The sequence below is a fragment of the Gossypium hirsutum genome, chromosome A07 (genome assembly GCF_007990345.1).
Source record: "Gossypium hirsutum isolate 1008001.06 chromosome A07, Gossypium_hirsutum_v2.1, whole genome shotgun sequence".
Taxonomy (NCBI): Eukaryota; Viridiplantae; Streptophyta; class Magnoliopsida; order Malvales; family Malvaceae; genus Gossypium; species Gossypium hirsutum.
The window spans coordinates 82,874,173-82,895,562 of record NC_053430.1 but is presented as its reverse complement, the minus strand read 5'-3'; the positions used below and the strand labels follow the sequence as shown (position 1 = coordinate 82,895,562).

Here is a 21,390-nt window from a genome sequence, read left to right as displayed (position 1 = left end):
AACCATCACTCTTAAAGTATTAGAGTAAGAGTTTAATTGTCTTTAGCACTATTATGGCCATGTGCTCATCTCATTTCTTGAACATGTACGACAGAAAACCATAAAGAAAATCTCATTGAAGCGGCACCACTTCGTGTCCATATAGGTGGATTTCATGGCAATTAATGTCCATCGATTAAGAGTAAAACTCATCCTCCTAAAATAAAAACACTAAATCCTAATCCTTAGTACTGTATGTTGTCATTCGATAACTTGTTATTACATTTTGAACCTTGAAACTAACTTTTGGCTAGAACAATGTAGGGTTTCCATTATCAGTGATGCGATTAAAATGGTTTTAATCCCATCTTAGTCTTAACCAAATCCCTTAAAATGGATTCGCTCTTATTGTCAATTGACTTAACATAGGAAACAGTTATCACACAGTCCCTAATCAATTGTCTCACATACTCATGTCTCAAACTTATATGTCTAGACTTTCCATTGTACACCTTATTATACGCTCGAGACATGGTAGATTCACTATCACAATCTACAGAAATGGTGAACCTACATTGTGGCCACTAGTTCATAACTCTTAAATTGTTGTCGGTCGTTACACACATGGACAATAGCTCCGAAGTCAAGCCACCAATTACAGGACTTATCAGTCATGGCTATGTTGAGTTCAGTAATCATACCGATATCCAAACTTTCGATTCCTTCTGTAACCATGGCCACTAAGTAAATGTCCTCTACCATATTGGCTTGGAAGTTGTGGCATTTTGCTTCTTTTTGAGAAGTCTACAATTTTTAATATAGTGTCCTTTTTTATTGCAATTATAACAATTGCAAGATTTTTTCTTCTTGTCTTGTACGTCCTTGGTCTCGGATGTGGCCTTTCGTTTACCATTTATAAAGTTCTTGGACTCGCTCACATAGTTTACTTTAGAACTTTAGGAAAAATACACCGTATCACGTTTTCGAGTTTCCTCTTCAATATGCAAATGCCTAAGTATTTTCTCCACAGTGAAATCCTCTGCCATATGCAGAAGTTTCTTTTGATAATTATTCCAATACGATGGCAACTTCGAGGTGATAACCCCGACTTGTAACAATTCTGAAATAACAACTTTCAAGTCATAAAGCCTGCTTACAAGGACTTGTAATTCATGAACTTGATCCATGATCAGGATACTATCGAACATTTTGAATTCGAAATACTTTATCATTAAAAATTTATTAGTACCTTGTCTCTCGGTATTGTATTTCTCTTCAAGAGCTTTCTATATTTCCACTGGGGATTGCATTGACATATAAAGATCATACAATTGATCAGACAAGGTGTTGAGGATGTATCCTTGACATGTGAAATTGTCTTCTTCGTGCTTCTTCTTGAGTTCATCCACTTTCGCAATTTTCTTAAAATTTGCATTGGGGGCGAGATCCTCCATAGTAAGAAGGAACAACATCTTGTCCTTCCAATGATTGAATTTTGAACCATCAAATTGGTCAATTTTTACAAACTCTTGGTTCATCACTTTAAATGTGGTGTTAGCTTCAGTCGCCATCTCCAAAATTAGTTATCTCTGATTGTTGGATATTTGAATGGAAACGATAGAATTGGAAACTTATATAAAAATAAACAATAAACTTCGAGGAGCGGATGACGCTTTCCAAAGAGAACTATTTGCCCCTACACAAAGTTGTTATAGGGTTAAGACAAAGGTCCTTCCGAGATACAACGAAGTTTTGAATTTCCTTTAATTAGCAAAATCGAAGAATTCTCTAACTCTTACTCTAGTTCCTGAAAGTAGGATTAATTGTAATTGTATGATTTGTGAGCACCATAATGCCTCTATTTATATGCACCCAATGAATACAATTTTGAAGAGCTACAACCCTCCATATTGGACATGCTTCTTGAGAGAAACATGTCCCATGGAAATGTATTCATTGGATGATAAATCATCACTTTTAATTTGAATAATGCTTATGAATAATTAAATTTGTAAAATGATAAATCATCACTTTTAATTTGGATAGTGCCCATCAATAATTAATTTACAATCTATAGTTTCCAACATGTTCAAATTGTAACACTCTATACCCGACCCGATCATCGAATCTGAGCTACAATGTGTCACATTCATTGTCGAAGTAACTACAATCAATTTAGATACATATACAAATCATAAATCATGCAAATATAAGAGTTATATGCAAACAATATAATAAATATACATTCTTGGGTCCTATATAAGCTTATAAAAGCTTTAAAATTAATCTGAGATCAAATTAGGACTGAATTGTAAAATTTTCAAAACACAGGGTGTTGAGAAATGTACTCATATTGTAGTAAACATGTAACTATTTTCTATGTATTTGAGCAATGAATAAATAAATAAAGTTAATTTCACATTTCACTGTTATATCTTTAATGTTTCTATCTTTCATGTTTTGCATACATAGCAAAATTGTGACAAACAAATATTAGCTCATTGATTGTCTAGGTTCAAACTGATGATAAGTGGCACTGTAAGAATGCTTATATTGCGAGAAAAACAACTTACTTTAGTAGATAATCTAAGTGAGTTCTGTAATCTCGTAAAATAATCAAAGTGAACATTTGATTTAAATACTTATAAGGATTATTATGTCGTCTAGAATTTCAATTGGGAGAACACTAGTCTTGGCTATCAAAGCAGTTGACTCCACAGGTAAAGATATAGATGTTTTCATTGAAAGAATGATACACTGGACTGGACCCAAGATGAATTAATTTTGAATCCGCTTGTGAATTAGTTCACTTGTGACGTTCATGGTGTGATTTACCTAACTTGAGTTAGTCACTGATCATGCGCATGTAACTCATGTGCTTTGATATAACTGGAGGCTTATGCTCTAAAGATGATCAAGCCCATAGCCGGTATGTTGGGTACATGACTTGTGTATGGCATGGTTTTACTAGAAATAATGGAATTCATAGCTCGATTAAAGAGTTAACGATATCCTCTCATTGGCATTGTGTGGATTGATAAATTTGGAACATGGTCACGAGTTGCTTGTTCTTGAACAAACAATTTATCACAGTAATTTGTTGACAATGATCATGTTAATCATTAAGACAACACAATGGTGACAATGAGATAAAATAGAATTGTATTAAGAGAGTGGATTTGACTCCAAGGAATTAAAGATATCACATGAGGGTAACACATACATGATGAGGCCATTAGACAAAGCAATTGGATGAACTGTTTTTGTAAATAGTATACAATAAGGAGTTTTCAATCATGTTACTTCTTGTGGACTAACTACATGATTAAGTAAATGGTAAATTATTGGAACAATACTTCTCAACATAATTGCAATTACTCGAGCCTAATTGTATATGTTTCATTGGTCCCTTTGCTAGCTCAACAAAGCTCGATCGGACAACAGTTGAATCAAAATTTTTTTTTACGAATTTGGGAATAATTTAATTGAGTCAATTTATTCTATGTGGAATTAAATTAGACATTTGTGAGAATTGTTCAACTAGAGTATTGGATTAAAGAATTTTCTTAAAAAATTAATTTGTAAAATCTAAGTGATTTTGAGAAAATTAATTTTGATCACGTAAAATTAGATTAATCAAATTAATTAAAATTAAAATGATATTTTTGAAAATTAATTTTCAAGTTAGACAATTAGCCTAATTGGTAATTAAGCTTAAAAATTGGACCTGAGATAAAAAATTGGACCCAAAAACCAAAAACCGAGATGAGATCCAAAAACTGGTCTAACCAGGCCTGGTATGTGAAATTGGGCAAACAAACCAATCAGTGGCTAGACCAGACCAGTCAGTGACCGCCTATAATTAAACAACACACCAAAAATATACAGAATTAAAATGGCTGTGTTCGCAAGTGCATGGGTCAAATTGTAATATAGTTAGTACAACGAAATACTTGGAAGTATTTCGAGGATCGTACCCAAGGGAAGATGGAATAAAATATGAAAACGTTTTTATAATAAAAAATCTAAGTAGTAGTAATTATTCCTATATTACGATAAATCATAAAATAGATTAATAAGAAAATTTAAATAACAAAAACAAATAAATAAGGAAAATAAACAAATGATAAAAATCAATAAACCAATCAGAAAGATTAACTTGCTTCAGGTTTTTAATTAACTTCGGATTAGGGTTTTAGGGTGGATTAGCTACCGATTAACCAGTTATTACCTCCCAACCTCTAATTAACTAATCGATTGGTTGATTCTCACTTATCTCCCGACCTCACTTTCTCAACCAGGATAAATTACGATTTACTTAGTTCGACTTATATCCCGACCTCGTCTAGCCTATGAAAACTTCCTAGAGTTGTGTAACACCCCAAACCCAGCTGAGTAGGTTCGACCCGAATTTGGCGAGCTACATTAGCCACCAAAGTGGCTCTCGATTAACTCAAAAACTAACTTCCAGCACACCACTTACTTGCAATGTATATTATGATAAGTTATAGCATAAGAGCGGAATAATATCATACATAGAATGTAAATCATGTAGGCTTATCAAACAAAATAAGGGAAGGGTTAACAAGCATATAAGGGGTCACAAACGTACAAGGGTCGTAGAAAATAATACTTTGCAATAAAATTAGCTTGCAATAAAATTGGCTTGCATATGATGTTAATACATACTTTAGCAAAATTGAAGGAATGCAACATGGTACGCATGTAAAGAGAATTAAAGAAACATCAAACTTTATTAATGCTAAGAAGAAATTAGTAATAAAGGTTTAACTTCATGGTTCGCAAAATATTAAAAGATTAAACTTAAACTTTAAGGATATTGTTTCATTAACAGAATCATATTATGATAAATCTAAACCCCCATAAATAAAACCCCATTGCCTATTTCCTCAGGTTCACCTATATCTGTTCAAAGATGAGCCTCACCAAGTCATCTACCTCGCCATTACCATCCGTGACTTACTTACCTATGAAGTAAGAGAGGAGTGGGTGAGTTCGTTGTGAACTCAGTGAATAATCAAGATCATCAGAGTACGCTTAAAAAATAAAGTTTAAAACAGAAAGAAGACTTAGTAAAAAAAATTGTATCACGTGCTGGGTTTGTGATGAAGGTGTAAGACCCTGTTCGTAGAATCTGCTTGTCATAAAATCATATAAGTTTGAAAATAGTTTCGCATCTACTTATTGAAAATCATGCTTAAAAACTTAACTTGTTCTTGTTTGAAAATGTATCTTATATAGCATGAAACATGCTCACATACTTGTCTTATCAAAATGGCTAAAGAACATAAAATATGTTCTCGCCCTTGTCTTAACTTACTTATATTATCCTATCTTATTTTGTTGGATATATGGATCTCCTTATAACACCTTAGAATAACTCAAAGAGTCCTTAACATGTCCCATAAATGTAGCATAAACTAAACACTCTCATGTACACCAACATGTCCTATTGAGTGGAGTATAGCTTGACATTCCCTTATCTCTCCACATGTTACAAGGTCTCAACACCCAAACCATAGAACTTATAAGTGAGTACTCATAATCTTTTGGTATACCAATATATCCAACATATAAGCTCAGAAAAGAACTTGCACAGAAACTTATGACATACAACTCACAAAAACATAGCTTACAAAACTGTACTTTTAAAACATGTTTTAAAACATAGGCTCACATAGGAGTATATGTAAAACATATCTTTAAAACATAGCTTAAAAATATATCTTGAAAACATAGTATTAGAACTTTTAAAAATAGAGTTTTATAAGGAAAATTTACTCTTGAAACTTAGTTAAAAAAATAAAGTTCTTGGAAAACATAGCAGTTCGTATACAAGTTACAAACCCTAAGCATTCATACTAAAAAACATGATAGTTAGCACACTTATGGTAATTTTTAACCACTCACCGATAAAGCTAAGAATGTAAACGAGTTTTGGTTTGCCTTTATCCTTGTTGGTAGATGGTTCGCCTGGCTCGTAACATATATAAACACTCAAATTACTTAAACAGACAAAAATTATGAAATTCATACATACAAGCGAACCTAGCTTTCTGGACAATCAACCCTAACAGGACAGAGGCTTACCTTGGTTGCTATGAACTTGGTTTAAAATGGAGACTTGACAACATAATATTGATGAGAGAATTTCTTTCATGGAATAAGGGTTGTATTTATAGGCACTAAGTATCTTAGTGATCTTTTCATGGAATAAGAGTTGTATTTATAGGCACTAAGTATCTTAGTGATCTTAGGATACCCTACTTGACTTAGGAACCATAGTCGATTTAAAAGAAGGTTACGTGCACGAAAAGTATCCTAGATACACAATATCTTTATTTATTGATTTTAGTCTGTCTCGACTTTTGACTAGCGAACCCCAGTTCGCAACTCAACTGGCGAACCTCAGCTCGCCAAACAATCTGGTGAACACAACTTTCAATGAATCCGGTGAACCCCTTACTACATCCTTTAGCGTGCATTAGTTAGCCATGTTAATATCCCATTTGGTGAACTCTAGTTCACTAAAGCATTGAAGAACCCTCACTTACGAAGTTAAAACTTCCAAACCCGATTTTGGGATGTTACAAGTTGTCAATTCTAGTGGTTTAAGAACACGTAATTCCTAAGAAATTTAACAAGAACACAAATGAAAAGAACTCACTCGAGATTACTAGGAAATACCTTGCCTATTCTATGGGTTCTTTCCCTTTTTTCACTATGGATTTCTTTCATTTCTTTAGCTAAATAAAATCAAACACTCTATTAAGTACAAAAACAAATGAACTTTTAACATAAAAACAAGAATAAAAAACATACAAACATTAACCAAAAGGAAGTTTCCTTCCCTCCATTCTCTAGTAGAAACCTTTATAAATGGTTCCTAAAACCCTATCATTCTCTGGTATTAATCTAAAGAAGGACTCAAGATTTACCAATAGTTGGCTTGACCACACAATGAAGAACACACATTAGGTTTCTTTTAACAAAACAAGGATGAATAGAGAAATAGGAAATAAAGTCCTTCTCTGTTAAGCTTTCATCATATTTATATAGGAATTAATTCATAATCCCACTATCATAGGTTACCTAATCACATTACATGCACACATGATTCCACTAAACTCATACAATTCCACTAATTAGACACAATTCTACTAATCAAACATCATTAAGGAGGCTCTACAAGTGTCATGCAAAATGACACGTTTCCTATACGTGTCTTATCAATTACGGGTTCTAAAGTAACAGATCTATGTGCCACAATTGAACCAGCTAATTGGTGGGTTCACAATGGAAAAGCCAAATATGGAATAAGGATACGCAAGATGGTGGAAACTAGCGAAACATTTTGCAAGAGAAAACTCACCAAGTGAAATAAGTCAATTCTTCACGAATTTGACTAGCTCATTCACGAGTCACCCTTAAGCTCACTTGGTCAACTGACTAAAACATGTACAGGAAATACTTGGGGCATGACATCCTGTGGGTTTGGTCCTTGGAATACTCTAGTATTTCATTTAATATTATAAATATTATAACTGATCTGTAGCACTTGCTGTAAAGTCGCGATAGTTATATTTGTTTTAGTGTTGATTATACGCCTAGTCACGGTGTTCGTGCACCAGAAACTGGAGTGCGGTCAATTGCCAATCTCATTCATCGATTACAACACTTTAAATTTCAAGTACACAACAAAGTTGGAATAAAATACCTTAAAGTTGAAGATTTGGAATGTTTACTATCATCAGGCCCCCATTTCACAACTACCATTGCCTTCATCCATCTTCACTACTAATTGTTTCACCGTCTGAGATCACCATCAATGATTGTAGCAATAATCCAACACAATAAAAATCCAACAACCAACAATAATTTTTATTTTAAAAAAAAGGATGAAGCAAGCCTCGAAGTGAAAACTTGCAAAAAAGGAGAAAGAGAAAAGATAAAAATAAAATAACATAAAAAATGGGATACAAGAAAATAAAAAGGACTTATCTCAGGTGTTCAGTGCCAATGGCTAGAGAAGATGCTAGAGTAGTTGGTAACTTGGCATTATGTTTCACGAGAGGTAACAAAGGTAGTGGTTGAAAGAAGAAAAAGTTAAGTTTTTTTTTCTAAAAAAAGGGTGAAAACGAGATCTTGAAAAAGAAGAGAAAAAAAAAAGGAAACAAGAAGAAGAAAAAGAAGTTCAATGAATCTAGAGAAGCTCACCGAAGCAAGGCGGCACTGACGGCTGTTAGGGGCTAAGCAATGTGCAAAATAACTAAGTAAGGCTAGGGTTTTTTAGGTTTTTGAAAGAAGAAAAAATAAGTTTTTTTTAAGTTGAAGAAGAGAGAATGAGAAAAAAAATTGTTTGATGTAAAATTGGAAGGTTTTAGAAGAAACCCAAGCAGGTCGAATTTAACCCGAGGAACTAACGACTTGATTCGGGTAGCCCAGTTAGTAATCAAGTAGGAGGCCAGCTTGTGAAGCCTAAGTTCTGAACCCATCTCAGCAGTATTTCAGGTCCAAAATCTCTGGGCTTCGTGTATAATTCCGTCACCATGGACTTATAAGTATAAATATAAGCATAATGATTAATGTAGCCTTTAACCTTTATATCTTTTGTCAATTTGACCCTTAAACTTTTTAAAAAGTCGAATTTGACCATCAACATTTCAAAAAGAGTCTAATTGCTATTTTTTAACAAAAATACTGACTAAAACGTTAACTTTTTAAACATGGCAACCCATATGGTAATCCACATGTACTTCATGCTTTTTTTTTAAAAAAAATTATGAAATTTTTATATTTTTTTGAAATTTTAAGTTTTAAAATTTTTAATATTGTTATAATTTTTAAATTACTTGTTGGAGTGACATATAATACAAATAGTGTCATGTCAACATAAAGTACACATAGACTCCACATGGGTTGTGTAACACCCTATACCGAATCTAGTCGTCCGACTCGAGCTATAAGATATTACAACTATAAAACTTTAACATTGTTCACAATTTAAATAAAATAAAATAAGAATGACCAAATATTTCATTTGCAATCATTTTCCGTGTTATTCAATCAAAACGGGACTTAATTCGAGCTTACGGAACATCTAAAATAAACTAGGAACAATTCTGAATTAAAATGAAACTTTTACAAAAATTTGAGTAAAAAGTGAAAACAGGGGGGGTCGTGTGACAGAGCTTAGCCCGTGTGGCTAAAAAACATGGCTATGTGTTGTGTAACAAACTGTGCCTATGTAAACCAGGGTTACATGGTCGTGTCTTCAGGCCATGTGAAGCACACAGTCGTGTGGCAGACTATGTCACAAGCCATGTGTGCCCAAAATACCTTCAAATTCAAGCCATTTCACCTACACTTCCTTAGATACCATGTAACACCCCTCACGCATATCCAATGTCGGGACAGGGTTCAAGGTGTTAACGGACTTAAACATTCACAACAACACATAACATATTACCAACCATACATGGCAAACAAGCATATGCACATCACCAATATCAGACATAACATGAATAGCTAGATTTATAAGTCAGAATCATTAGCTCACTAAAGACCAATATATTTTTCCAAATTATAATAACACATATTATAAAAACTAGGTCCCTATACATACCACTCACTTGATAATTCTAGCATATGTGTTTATACTATCAAGGTGTTGGCTTGATAGTGTGATGCTGCCTCCTACGATCTCCAACCCCGAGTTAACCTGACAACACTAAAAGAAATAGAAAGGAGGGGGCAAGCTTTATGCTTAGTAAGCTCGCATGAAAATAATAAGCAATTTACTAACATGCTTTCCATAATAAAAGTAACCCAATTGTATATTTACACATGTTCTGGTTAAGTTGCTTTCTTGAGTCATAGTCACTAAATCATTTATATCTGGAGTTAAGAAACTTCAAATTAAGATACGTAAATTTTCCCAAAAACTAGACTCATATATCTTTCCACCATAAAATTTTTAGAATTTTTGGTCTAGCCAATAAATACAGTTTATTATTCAAAGTCTCCCCTGTTTCGCTGTTAGATAGCTTCAACCTTTCTTCACTAATATTTATTTATCTCATAGTACAAGACTCAGATAATGTGTCTGTCTCTTTATCTTAAAATTAGACTCATTGAGGATTCTAAGAATATAAACTATAGCCCATAATTATTTTTCTACAATTTTTAACAATTTTTCCAAGTCAGAATAGGGGATCTCAAATTCATTCTAACACTGTCTCACAAAAATTATAATATCACATAATATATAACTCTTTTGCTCCCTTTGTTTCTTTTATATGAAAATAGACTCATTAACCTTTAATTCCATTGTTTATTTGAAATTTAATTCAACTTACACAATTTTTGGTGAATTTTCAAAGTCACACAAATGCTGCTATCTAACACTGTTTTACTACTAAAATTCACTCTTACATAATTTCACTTAATCCATTTTGTCTTATCGAAGTTCACTCAAATATCGAGCATATTGCTAAAAATTTTCTTAAACATATACATGCACTTATTCATCATATAATCATGTTCACATGTATTTTTACTTAATCGATTTTTCCGTTGAACTCTTCGGAATAATAACTGATACTTAGTTGCCTGCACATATTTTCACACTTGTAGCCAAAGCTATCTGGTACGCATAGCAGCCGACACTTAGTACTACACACGTGACCAATTATCTGGTATACGTAGTAGCCTGCACTTAGTACTACACACGTGATCTAACCATCTGATACACGTAGTAGCCTGCACTTAGTACTACACACGTGATCGAAGTTATCGGGTACGCATAGTAGCCTGCATTTAGTACTACACATGCGACCAATAATCCGGTACACGTAGTAGCCTGCACTTAGTACTACACACGTGACCTCACAATAGATCATTCGTATCGTTTCTATTCCGAAGGCTCAACCAGGAAATTCCTCACTTTCCAACATGTTACAATTTATTCATAGTCCTTTTTCAATTTGCAATTTACAACAAATAATCATTCTATAGGCAGCCACATTTCATATGATAACAAAATATAATAAAATAAAAAGAATCAATAAATTATTTATGTACAAACTTACCTCAGATCCAGAAATGGCAATTTACCATTCTAGTCCATAACCTTATATTTTCCCGATTTAAGCACATTTAGCCTACTAATTAGTCACACTATTCATATGGGTCTAAAAATCATATTTTTAAAAATTTTTATTTTGACCCCTAAACTTTTGCATAGTTGCACTTTTGCCCCAAGGTTCGGAAATTAAACTTCTTCCTATTTTCTTATGTTTTATGACATGCTGATCATTTTTACCTTCTATGGCAACATCAAATTCTCACTCTAACATGTACTTATGAACATTAGATGTTTTTACCGATTATGTCGTTTTACTCGTTTCACGTAAAATCGCTTAAAAAAAGTTGTTTAACACAATTTCAAGCTTCATATTCTACCATTAAGCATCAAAATACATGCATATCATTTCATGGTTAAATTTTTAAACATAAATCCTAGCTCAAAATAATGGTAGAAATGAGCAGATCATGTTACAGGGATTTCAAAAATACATAGAACATTAAAAACGGAGCTCAAAATCACTTACTATTAAGCTTGAAAGCTTGGCCAAATCCTAACCATGGTTGCTCTTGGTACATTCTGCTGTAGCAATAAGAAAGGGACACATTTGGGGTTTAATATTTGTCTTTTAATTCATTTTACCCCTAAATGACCAAAATGCCCTTTTTACTATTCTTTCAAATTTTACCCAAAGAAGGCAATTTTCGTCCAAAAAGTTATACAATGGTTTAATTATCATTTAAGGACCTCCCATTTAAAATTTCAGGACAATTAGACACCTCTAACATGTAAAACTTAACTTTTGCACTTTTTACAATTAGGCCTTTTTACTAAATTGAGTGCTCAAACGTCGAAATTTTCGAACGAAATTTTCACGAAATAATTTCATGAAATATTAGACCATAAAAATATAATAAAAATGAAATTTTCCTCATTAGATTTGTGGTCCCAAAACCACTGTTCTGACTAAGCCCAAAATTAGGATGTTACATACCAAGCCATGCAAATATCACCACCTATTTCACAATATACCAAAACATGGAAGTTCAAATTTAACCTATGTGCCTAATCAATATGCCCTCATTGGCACCATAATTCAAGCATAAATAACAACTATCCAAACCAAGTCATAATCAACATGTCAACCTTATTCAATCCTCAATTAAGTCTCAAATAACATATGTCATAATCAACCATTTATAAGCAACTTATAGATGCAAATATACCTCAACCAAAGTTCAGAAGTTACCAAAACAAAATGACCATTTCAACAATAATTCTTCAAGAAAGACATCAATTGATAAGCTGCCATTTCAAGATACCAAAACAAAAAAAAATACAAATTTACATCCCAAATGACACAATTTATCACCAAGTTTCTTAATAAAATAAACATACTAAAACCTTATTTACATGCCACTTAAAACCAAGTTAAAATAAACAAATAGCTTCCGAATGAGTTGCTGAATAATGTGATCTCCAACGACATTCCAATCGTCAGCAAAAGACTGCCAGTCTACAAAGAAGAAAAACCAAATCAAGTAAGCTTAAGTAAGGCTTAGTAAGTTTGTAAATAAAAACATCAGATACATGTCAACTTATATATAAAATCATACATAACATAAAAACTAGCAATCCTTTGTTGTAATTCATCAATTCAACTTTTCAAAAAAACTAAACCTAGATGATTCATATCACCACATAATCATAATCATAAACTAAAGTATAATTCATCATATCCTCCTATTTTATTTCCATGTTGATAGTTAACTAAAATTGACTGCAGATACACGAGAAGGTAATGCTCACACGAGCTAACATACATACATTAACTGATACATGCCACTCAAACAAGCTTTAGAGAATCTAAAACACATGCAGGGCCTCTAGCCATCGGTACGGTATCCATCATTGGTACATAGTACCTGCTAAAATAACACCGGCACAAAGTGCCTGCTACTGCAACACCAATACAAAGTACCTGCTATTGAAATCACCGGCAACTAGTGCCTGCTAAATATAACATTGATATATAGTGCCTGCTACACCCTAATGACATGTCATTTGTATCCTAGCTATTCACTAAGTTCAACGGGCTTATCCTATATTTCCGAGATCTTTCCATGTTCAACTTTATCTTTTAAACTGTAGACTTTCCATTTCATTACCACTTAATAGATCATAGTATCATATAAAATTCATATATCAAATATATAATAAGTTATAACACTAACAAACATAATAAATGTAATACGAACTTACCAAAATACAATAGTTATCAACATGCAACAACGACTACTTAGCAACTTTTCCCTTCCAGTGTTTATCAACCGACTGATCTGTTTCTTGATCTAAATATAATAATTTCAATTCAATTAACCATTTAAAACAACCTAAACAGTTAAACTTGAAGTCCTTTCATTATCATTTTACAATTTTACCCTAAAATTTCACCATTTAAGCAATTTAGCCTTTATGTCAGAACTTACAAAATTTCTACAATTAGCCTAAAAACATTAGTGTCAAATTCTTTGTGATCCCTTTACAGCCCCTAAACAATTGAATATTTGCAATTAAACCATGCCACTTTCAAAATTATAACCATTAAATCCATAGATTCAAAACTAGTTAAAATTACTTTACAAAATGTTCTTATTTAGCCAACAAGCTCATAATTCTATCAACTAATTCTACAAACACATAAAACCCATTCATGGTAAGTCGTTGAACTTTTAACAGTTTAACAAAATAGTTATTGGGTTAGCTAATTTAAGTTACAACGATGTCAAAAACATAAAAATCACTAAAAAATAGGATCAAAATACATACCATGCATGCAATATGAAGCTTGGCCGAAAGCTCCCTAAACAACAATGGTGGCTTTGATTTCTTAGGTGAAAATAAGATGAAGATGATGGTTCATCTTTTGTTTTGTTTTAGTTTTATTTAATATTCAAATTATAAGTTTACCCTTTTAAAATTTATCAAATTTTGTGACATGCATCACCTAAACCGTCTACTACATTTAAAATAGGTACAATTACCAAATAGAAATCGTAATTCATGCATTTAGAGTCATTTGACATAATAAACTTATTGTGATTAACTTTGACTATTTAATCTTATTTTTTATTTAATTAACTATTTAAACATTAATATTTTTTAACTAAATTTTTATATAACATTGTAATAAATTTGTAAGTAATAAATAAATAATAAAATACTAACTCATTGGTTGGAATCATGGTCCTGAAATAACTGTTTCCGACACCACTGAAAATGGGTTGTTATAGGTTTTCACATAGATTTATTCATAGGTCAGGCTACCCGCCCAAGCTCAAAGGCCCATTCAAAATTTAGGAGGGTTTGGGCAAAAATATTAGGCCCAAAAAATGGGCTTGAGAAAAAAATTAGGCCCAGTTAAAATATATGTTGGGTTCGAGCTTGAACATTCAAGGGTTGAGCCCGACCCGACCTGGCCTGTTTTTAAGTTTATAATACTTTATATTATGCTATATTAATATATTATGTAATTTATAACACGTTAAAATAATAAACTTATACTAAATATATAATAGTACTCTAATGTAAACATTAAAAATAATGTTAAGATGACTATTAAAAAAATTTCAACAAATAAAAAATAAATTAATTTATTAAATATTAAATTAAAAAATATGAATATTTTTAAAAAATAATAAGGGCGGGTCATAATGAGTTTGGGTTAATCTTTTGCAATTATGGACAAGCTTAAATTAAAATTTAAGCTCATATTTCAGGTCGGACGGGGCTTGAGCAAGCACAAAGTTTGTCAATATCATGCTCAGGCACGATTCAAGCCCAACTCATGAACACTTCTATTGTCATATTAACATTATTAAAAATTAATGTTGTAGTCTGAATTTCTAATATAATTTTTTTTTCTTTTATTGAAATGTTAATAACTTAATTTAGCTAAAAAAAACCAAAAAAGTTATAATTAATTTAAAATATACCTATAGATGGCAATTACTTAATTTCATTACCATGTTCAATATTATAAATATTATATTTATACACTTTAATTTATATAAAATTTAAAATCTCAATCAAATTTTTATTTATACATATAAGTAAAAACCCAACATTTTTAGAATATTTGATTTTGCAATTTATGAAATTAAATATTTGTAAATTACAAATTAATGTAGCCAATAAACATGTCCTTTGCCTTGGGCCAACAATAAATTATTTTTATTAATACAATTTCACATACTAAAGAAAAAAAAATTACTATACATAAATAATACATCCCTCTAACAAGTCCATGCAGACACTGCATATAATGGTCTATCGTGCCAACAAATCATCAAGCTTGCCCTTTCGTTAACAATTTTGTAACCATTTCTACCACATGCTTCCACCATTTGCTTGGCATCTTCCGTTGAGTCATGCCACATCATAACCGGCTTAAATCCGGCTTGTCCGAACCGAACCATCCATCTCCCATATCTCTCATGCCTCTCTTCTCTTTCAACCCCGTCACATGCCACAATGTTTTCAATTTCTTTCCCAAACATTTCCTCCAAAACAAGCCTTTCCCTACTCGAGGTATTGCCCCCGAATGAAGCATCGACCGAGTCGAACACAGCGCTGTAGTAATGCAGTCCCTCAACGAATCTATCAATCAATTTGTTTAAATTATGGTCGGCTTCTTTTTCGACTAAAAAGAAAATTTTAGCGGACGATGATCGGATTGTCGATAAAAACCGAAACATTTGCTTGGAATCTTTGATGCCGTTAGTCTTGTTGTGGCTGAAATGTGCATCAACACTATCATCCTCCGCTAATAAAGTGTGGAGATTTAATATTGATATGAAAGCTAATGCCTCTCCTGATTTTACCCCAAGTTTGTCTAATGTTAGCTCTCTTAAACTAGCATTTAGAGGGGCAAATTGAAAGGGCAGGCCGAGTGCTTCAGCCTCCTTAACAAGCCTTGGGCCTAATTCCTCTAGTATTGCCTTGTTAGCATTCATGCAAGTGACCTTCAAATGAGGTTGTCCATCGAGCAAGCACGAAAAGCTCCGAAGCAGCGGGATCCACAAGTTTGCATCTCCTGAACCCAAGTCCACTAGATGGATGACTCGCTCCCCTGTCATGGCCTTGATCAGTGTACGAGATATGATGGCATAAGAGAACCCAAGGTAGGGAAACACTCGCCCGAAGAGCGGCTGAGCTTGACCTAACTGATCTTGTTTCGGCAACTGAGTGTAGTTCAAGGCCTTATGTAAGCCAGGCCAACGCTTGACAAGGCGTACAGCAAGGGCAGAGGCGAACCATGCCGAAAGGCGTTGCATGGAGTCACCAGACACCGAGGCAAGCAGCGATATCTGCCGGAGACACTCGTCAGCACGGTGTAGGTTACTGGACGAGGCATGCTTGGCACATGTTAAGAGCAGTTGGATAAGGCGGACACCTCTCTCTTCGGGCTTTACAACCTCTTGCAGAGTCGAACCAGGCGACAACGTAAGGGATAAGGTCACCTCTGGCTTTGGAGAGCTACTCATCATGTTGACCTTTAACAAAATAAAATTCAAAATAAAAATAAAAATAAAGAGATTTGCAGTAGTTTTTGGGAAGTTGTTGAAGATAGCATGAGATGACTTATAGGAGAATCATGTTTTGAGATAGAGCAGGAGAGAATGAAATAGGAGGCCAGCTATTGGAACTATATCAATAGCTCCATATAAAAGAATCCAAATAAAGGAAATGTTTGTCAAGTGCTTTTAACAATTGACTTTCATGTACTTAAATCTTGAATTTGAATGACTTAGATTATAATTAAAATTTTTTTTATATGTTATGTCAGGATCATCATGCTCATTAAATAAAGTAATGTTGGTTATCTTTAATTTTTAAATCTAGGCCACCAAGGTGGTGAACAAAGGGAATTGTTTGTTAGCTTTTGGCTTCAATGTTTCGATACCAACGAACACGATTCTCCATTGATTTGTCCGTAATCCAATTTAAATTTAACCTAATGCAAATGGATTAGACGAAAAATGAAATGAATAATATAGGTTTTTACCCACCATTGATTAAGGTTTTCGTAAAATTTGAACTACCTATGGCTTTGGGTCTCACTTCTACTACTTCAACTTTGGGTTTTAATATGGGTTCCCATTTATTTTAATATTTTTATTTTATTTTTTTAAATTTAGATTACATTGAGTTTGAACAATATTATAATATATAAAAAAAATTAGTATTATTCAAGTTGGAGTTGGTTGAAAAAATCATTTAAAAATCCCTATAGAAATTATAAGTAAAGTAAAGGACGTGTTTGTAATAAGTTGACGTGCAAGCCGCCTAGCTTCACCATTTCTTATTGTCTCTTTGCATAGAGCTCAAGTTGAAAGATCGCAATCAAAGGAAGTAAGGACATGGATTAGAGGCCAGAGCTAAAAAGTAAGAAGCAACCAAGTTTTTTCATTGTGAAATACTCCAAAGGGATTGAGGATGCTATACCCGATCTTTATAGATGCTTGAAATATATTACCTTGTGCTTTTTGTTAAGAAAATCGGTGCATCGTGGAGAAAAGAAATTGTGAAGAAGAGGGTTAGTATATAGTTTATCCCCAGAATTATCTATTTTTATTTCGATGGTGTAAAAATAAAATGTCGATAATGGTAAGAAAAGAGAGAAAAATATAACATACAGATTTTAAGTGGAAATCCTTTTGAGAAAAAATTCACGAATAGAAGAGAAAAAAATTCACTATGTCGAATTCGAATGATTACCAAGAGTATAGGTTGCGTCTATCTATAAGTTTAAAAAACCTTATTCTAATCAACATATAAGAAAAGTAATGCAGTAAGGTTGACACATCTTATTTAAATCAATATCAAACAGAGGAAGTAAACTTCTATACGGATTATTCTTATGCAGGTTGTATCATGGATCTCTCTATCTTGCCACTTGTATTTTATTCTAATAAGAATTTGAGTGACAACTCTAACAGTTGGTAATTAAGGGTGTGTTTGATTCACTGAAAATTGTTTTCGGAAAATAACTTTTGAAAAATGATATGATTTAAAAAAAATAATATTTTATGGTGCTTGATGGATTCTCTGTAAAACATTTCTCATTGTTTGACAAATTTTATTAAACTCTTTTTTCAAAAATAACATAAATATTTTCATAAGTGAAAAAATAATTCTTTTCATTAATAAATTTTAAAAACTTAATTTAAGTGCTAATTCTAAATCAATAAACATTAATGGGAAAAAAAAATTTGTAAGCTTTCTTATTATAGCAATCAAACTACAACGTATGAGCCAATGACTAAATACTACTCCTTAACTTTGTAAGATAACCAATGCACCGTATATGATTAAGAATACATTAGTATTTATTATGATATACAAGCAAGTTAAGAGTAACTCAAGTATTTAAGAATCTTTCGATTGAATATTAACTCGATTGATATGAATATTGTTATCAATACAGTAAGACGTGTGATTAAGTGTTATATTTTTATTTATAGATTAAAAAGGTATCATAAATAATTCTAAATATTATGTAAAAAAGAAGAAGAATATATGATTAAAACTTATAATAAAATTATTAAAAGAAAAAATTGAATAAAGTACCAAACCATATGTTTGTCAATATGAGTCAATTACATTTTCTCTTTTTGAAGCTAGGAGAGCATACATCTAATTCAACACTGTCCACTGCTTCGACTCTAGCAACACAGATAGTGGCCCGAGTTTAAATGTTTTCTGGAAAATCAAATTAATGAATTAAATATTCTCTAAAATTGTATTTTGTTCACATATCATGATATTTCTATATAAATAATAATATCATTACTTTGTGTGGGGATAACACTAACAATCAATTGACCAATTTCACATGACAACTTCTGACACGAGATAAAAATTAAAAATATATAAATATATAAATTTTAAAAAAATAAAAAAATTATTTTCACATTTAAAATAAACTTCAACAAATAGTTGTCTAAATTCATTATAGATATGTCCTTTTAAATTTTTTATACATTTTTTATTTTTATAACATACCATGTTTTTATATTATTATTTTGAAATTAAAAATATATAAAATATAAAATTATTTAAAAATATATAAATTTATAAAAAAAATATAAATATTATTTCTCTGAATATGGACAACTAATAATATCCAAATTCATTCTAGACCTAATTTTTTTAATAGTTTTATATATTATTAATTTTTTCATAAAATATCAATTTTTATATTATTTTGAAAAATATATAATTTAATTAAAAAATTATAAAAATTAAGACATTTAAATTAAAGATAAATTTTTTACTATCTTTAGTTCTTTACCTATCTCGTGTGAAAATGGTCTTAAATAAACTATAAAAATATTCACTCAATTATGTTTTTAGTTTTATTTTGGTTACTTAATTATTACTTTTCTCAATTTAGTGACTTGATTTTTTGAAATTAAATTATTTTAGTTACTCTCCCATTAGTTGTCCTTAGATGAGTGACGAAAAGCTAACATGGGCATTTTTATTAGCCTAATAAAAAATTTATCCCTCCAAAGTTTACACGTTTTATCAATTTGATCATAAATTTAAAAAAAATCGACGAATTTAGCCTTCAATGTTTACAAAATTTGTCATTTTAGTTCAAATTCTAAAAATTTAACAAATTTAGCCTTGAATATTTACAATAATTTTCAATTTAATTCTAATTCTAAAAATTAAAAAAATATTTTAAAACTTTTATTTTTTTAAAATTCTTTAACGTTGAACAAGAAGAGTATCTAACACCATTAGTATTGTACTCATTTTAAACTAATTCCTCCTTCATGTATATGGTAAAAAATCAAGTTGGCTTAAGTCCAACTAAGTGTCATATTTTAGATTAATATATCATATTATTTAATTAAATTCCTCTAAAAATAACATTTTTTTACTATTACAAAACAAGTGTTTTGAATTTTTTTTCATATTTCAAAAGTATATAAAGATCCAAACTTTGAGTAACAGAAAAATAAGATAGAGAAAACTTTCATTAAATAAAAAACTTTGAAAAGTTCTTTTTCTGCCTAGTTTTTTTCCTAACTTGAGCATGTCAGCAACAACTTCCAACTTTGGGTAGTCCAGGCACGTCTATCAAACAACCAAAGTCTCAGAAAATCTAGTCTAGGAATTGAAAATACGAGTTGAATTGAACCAAGAGAGATAACTTTTTCGATTCCATGTCCCATGGGGATGTCTAACTTCATCTCTAATACCCGTAAATTTCTTTCATGTTCATTTCTGTTTGAATCATTTGATATATTTTTCTTTTTTATTTTTTAAATACATATGTTTTGTTTTTTTTATTTATGCTTTTTAGATTTTTAAACCATTTTTATTTTTTTATCTGAAAATAATTTTTGTTTCACTATGTTGGTTCTTTAAGGGATGTTTGAAGTATGTCCCATGCTTCCTTGGCAACAATACATTTTGAGATCCTCTTAAACTCTTGTTGATTGATAGCACAGAAAATAGATAAGGAACTGGAAGCTAGTGCGTTGGGTGTACAATTTCTACAGCATGTAACGTCATTCACAACAGTAAAATTCATAGCCCAAGACATAGGTAACTAATATCCTCTCATTGGTATTGCATGGTTGATGAAAAGTAAATGTGGTTACGGTTCGTTCGTCTTTCTGATGAATAACTTGATCACTATTTGATAGTAGTTGACTTTTCATGAAGGAAGATATAATGGTTACCATGAGATAAAATAGGATCATACTGTGAGAACGTATATTATCTCAAAGGGATCAATAATATCCTATGAGGGTAACACACTTACGACAAGGTCATTGGACGAACACTAATCGAGTTGCTTTCATAATGGTATGCCATTGGGAGAAAGCTCAATCACGATACTATAATGGAATGATTTTTGACTAGATGTGTTTATAATTAATAGGTGAAAAGTTGGAACATAATTATAAATCATTTAAGCTTCAATTGTATATGTTCAATTGGTCCCTCCGCTAGCTCGTTGAAACCAAAAATAAATTTCATGTTAAATCAAGAATGATATGGTTTTTTTCCAAAATGAAAATGAAAATGGAGAAAATGGAATTGTTTGGAAATGAATGTGGTTTTCTCAAAATAGAAATGAAAATGAGAAATGAATTCATTTACAATGAACAAGGATTTCTAAAAAGTGATCGGAAAATTGAGTTATGTTTTTGAGCTATTTTAAAGCTTGAAAAGTGAAACTAAACCATACAATCATAGTGAATAAGTTGAATGGTGAAATA

The 21,390-nt window shown here is 31.6% G+C and overlaps 1 protein-coding gene across 1 annotated transcript; it reads right to left on the bottom strand.

The window, feature by feature from the left end:
• Positions 1–15,381: 15,381 nt before the first annotated feature.
• On the bottom strand, positions 15,382–16,635 carry LOC107952670 (scarecrow-like protein 3). The gene has a single exon (XM_041074184.1). It carries the CDS (start codon positions 16,633–16,635, stop codon positions 15,382–15,384), a length of 1,254 nt encoding a protein of 417 aa, XP_040930118.1.
• Positions 16,636–21,390: the final 4,755 nt, after the last annotated feature.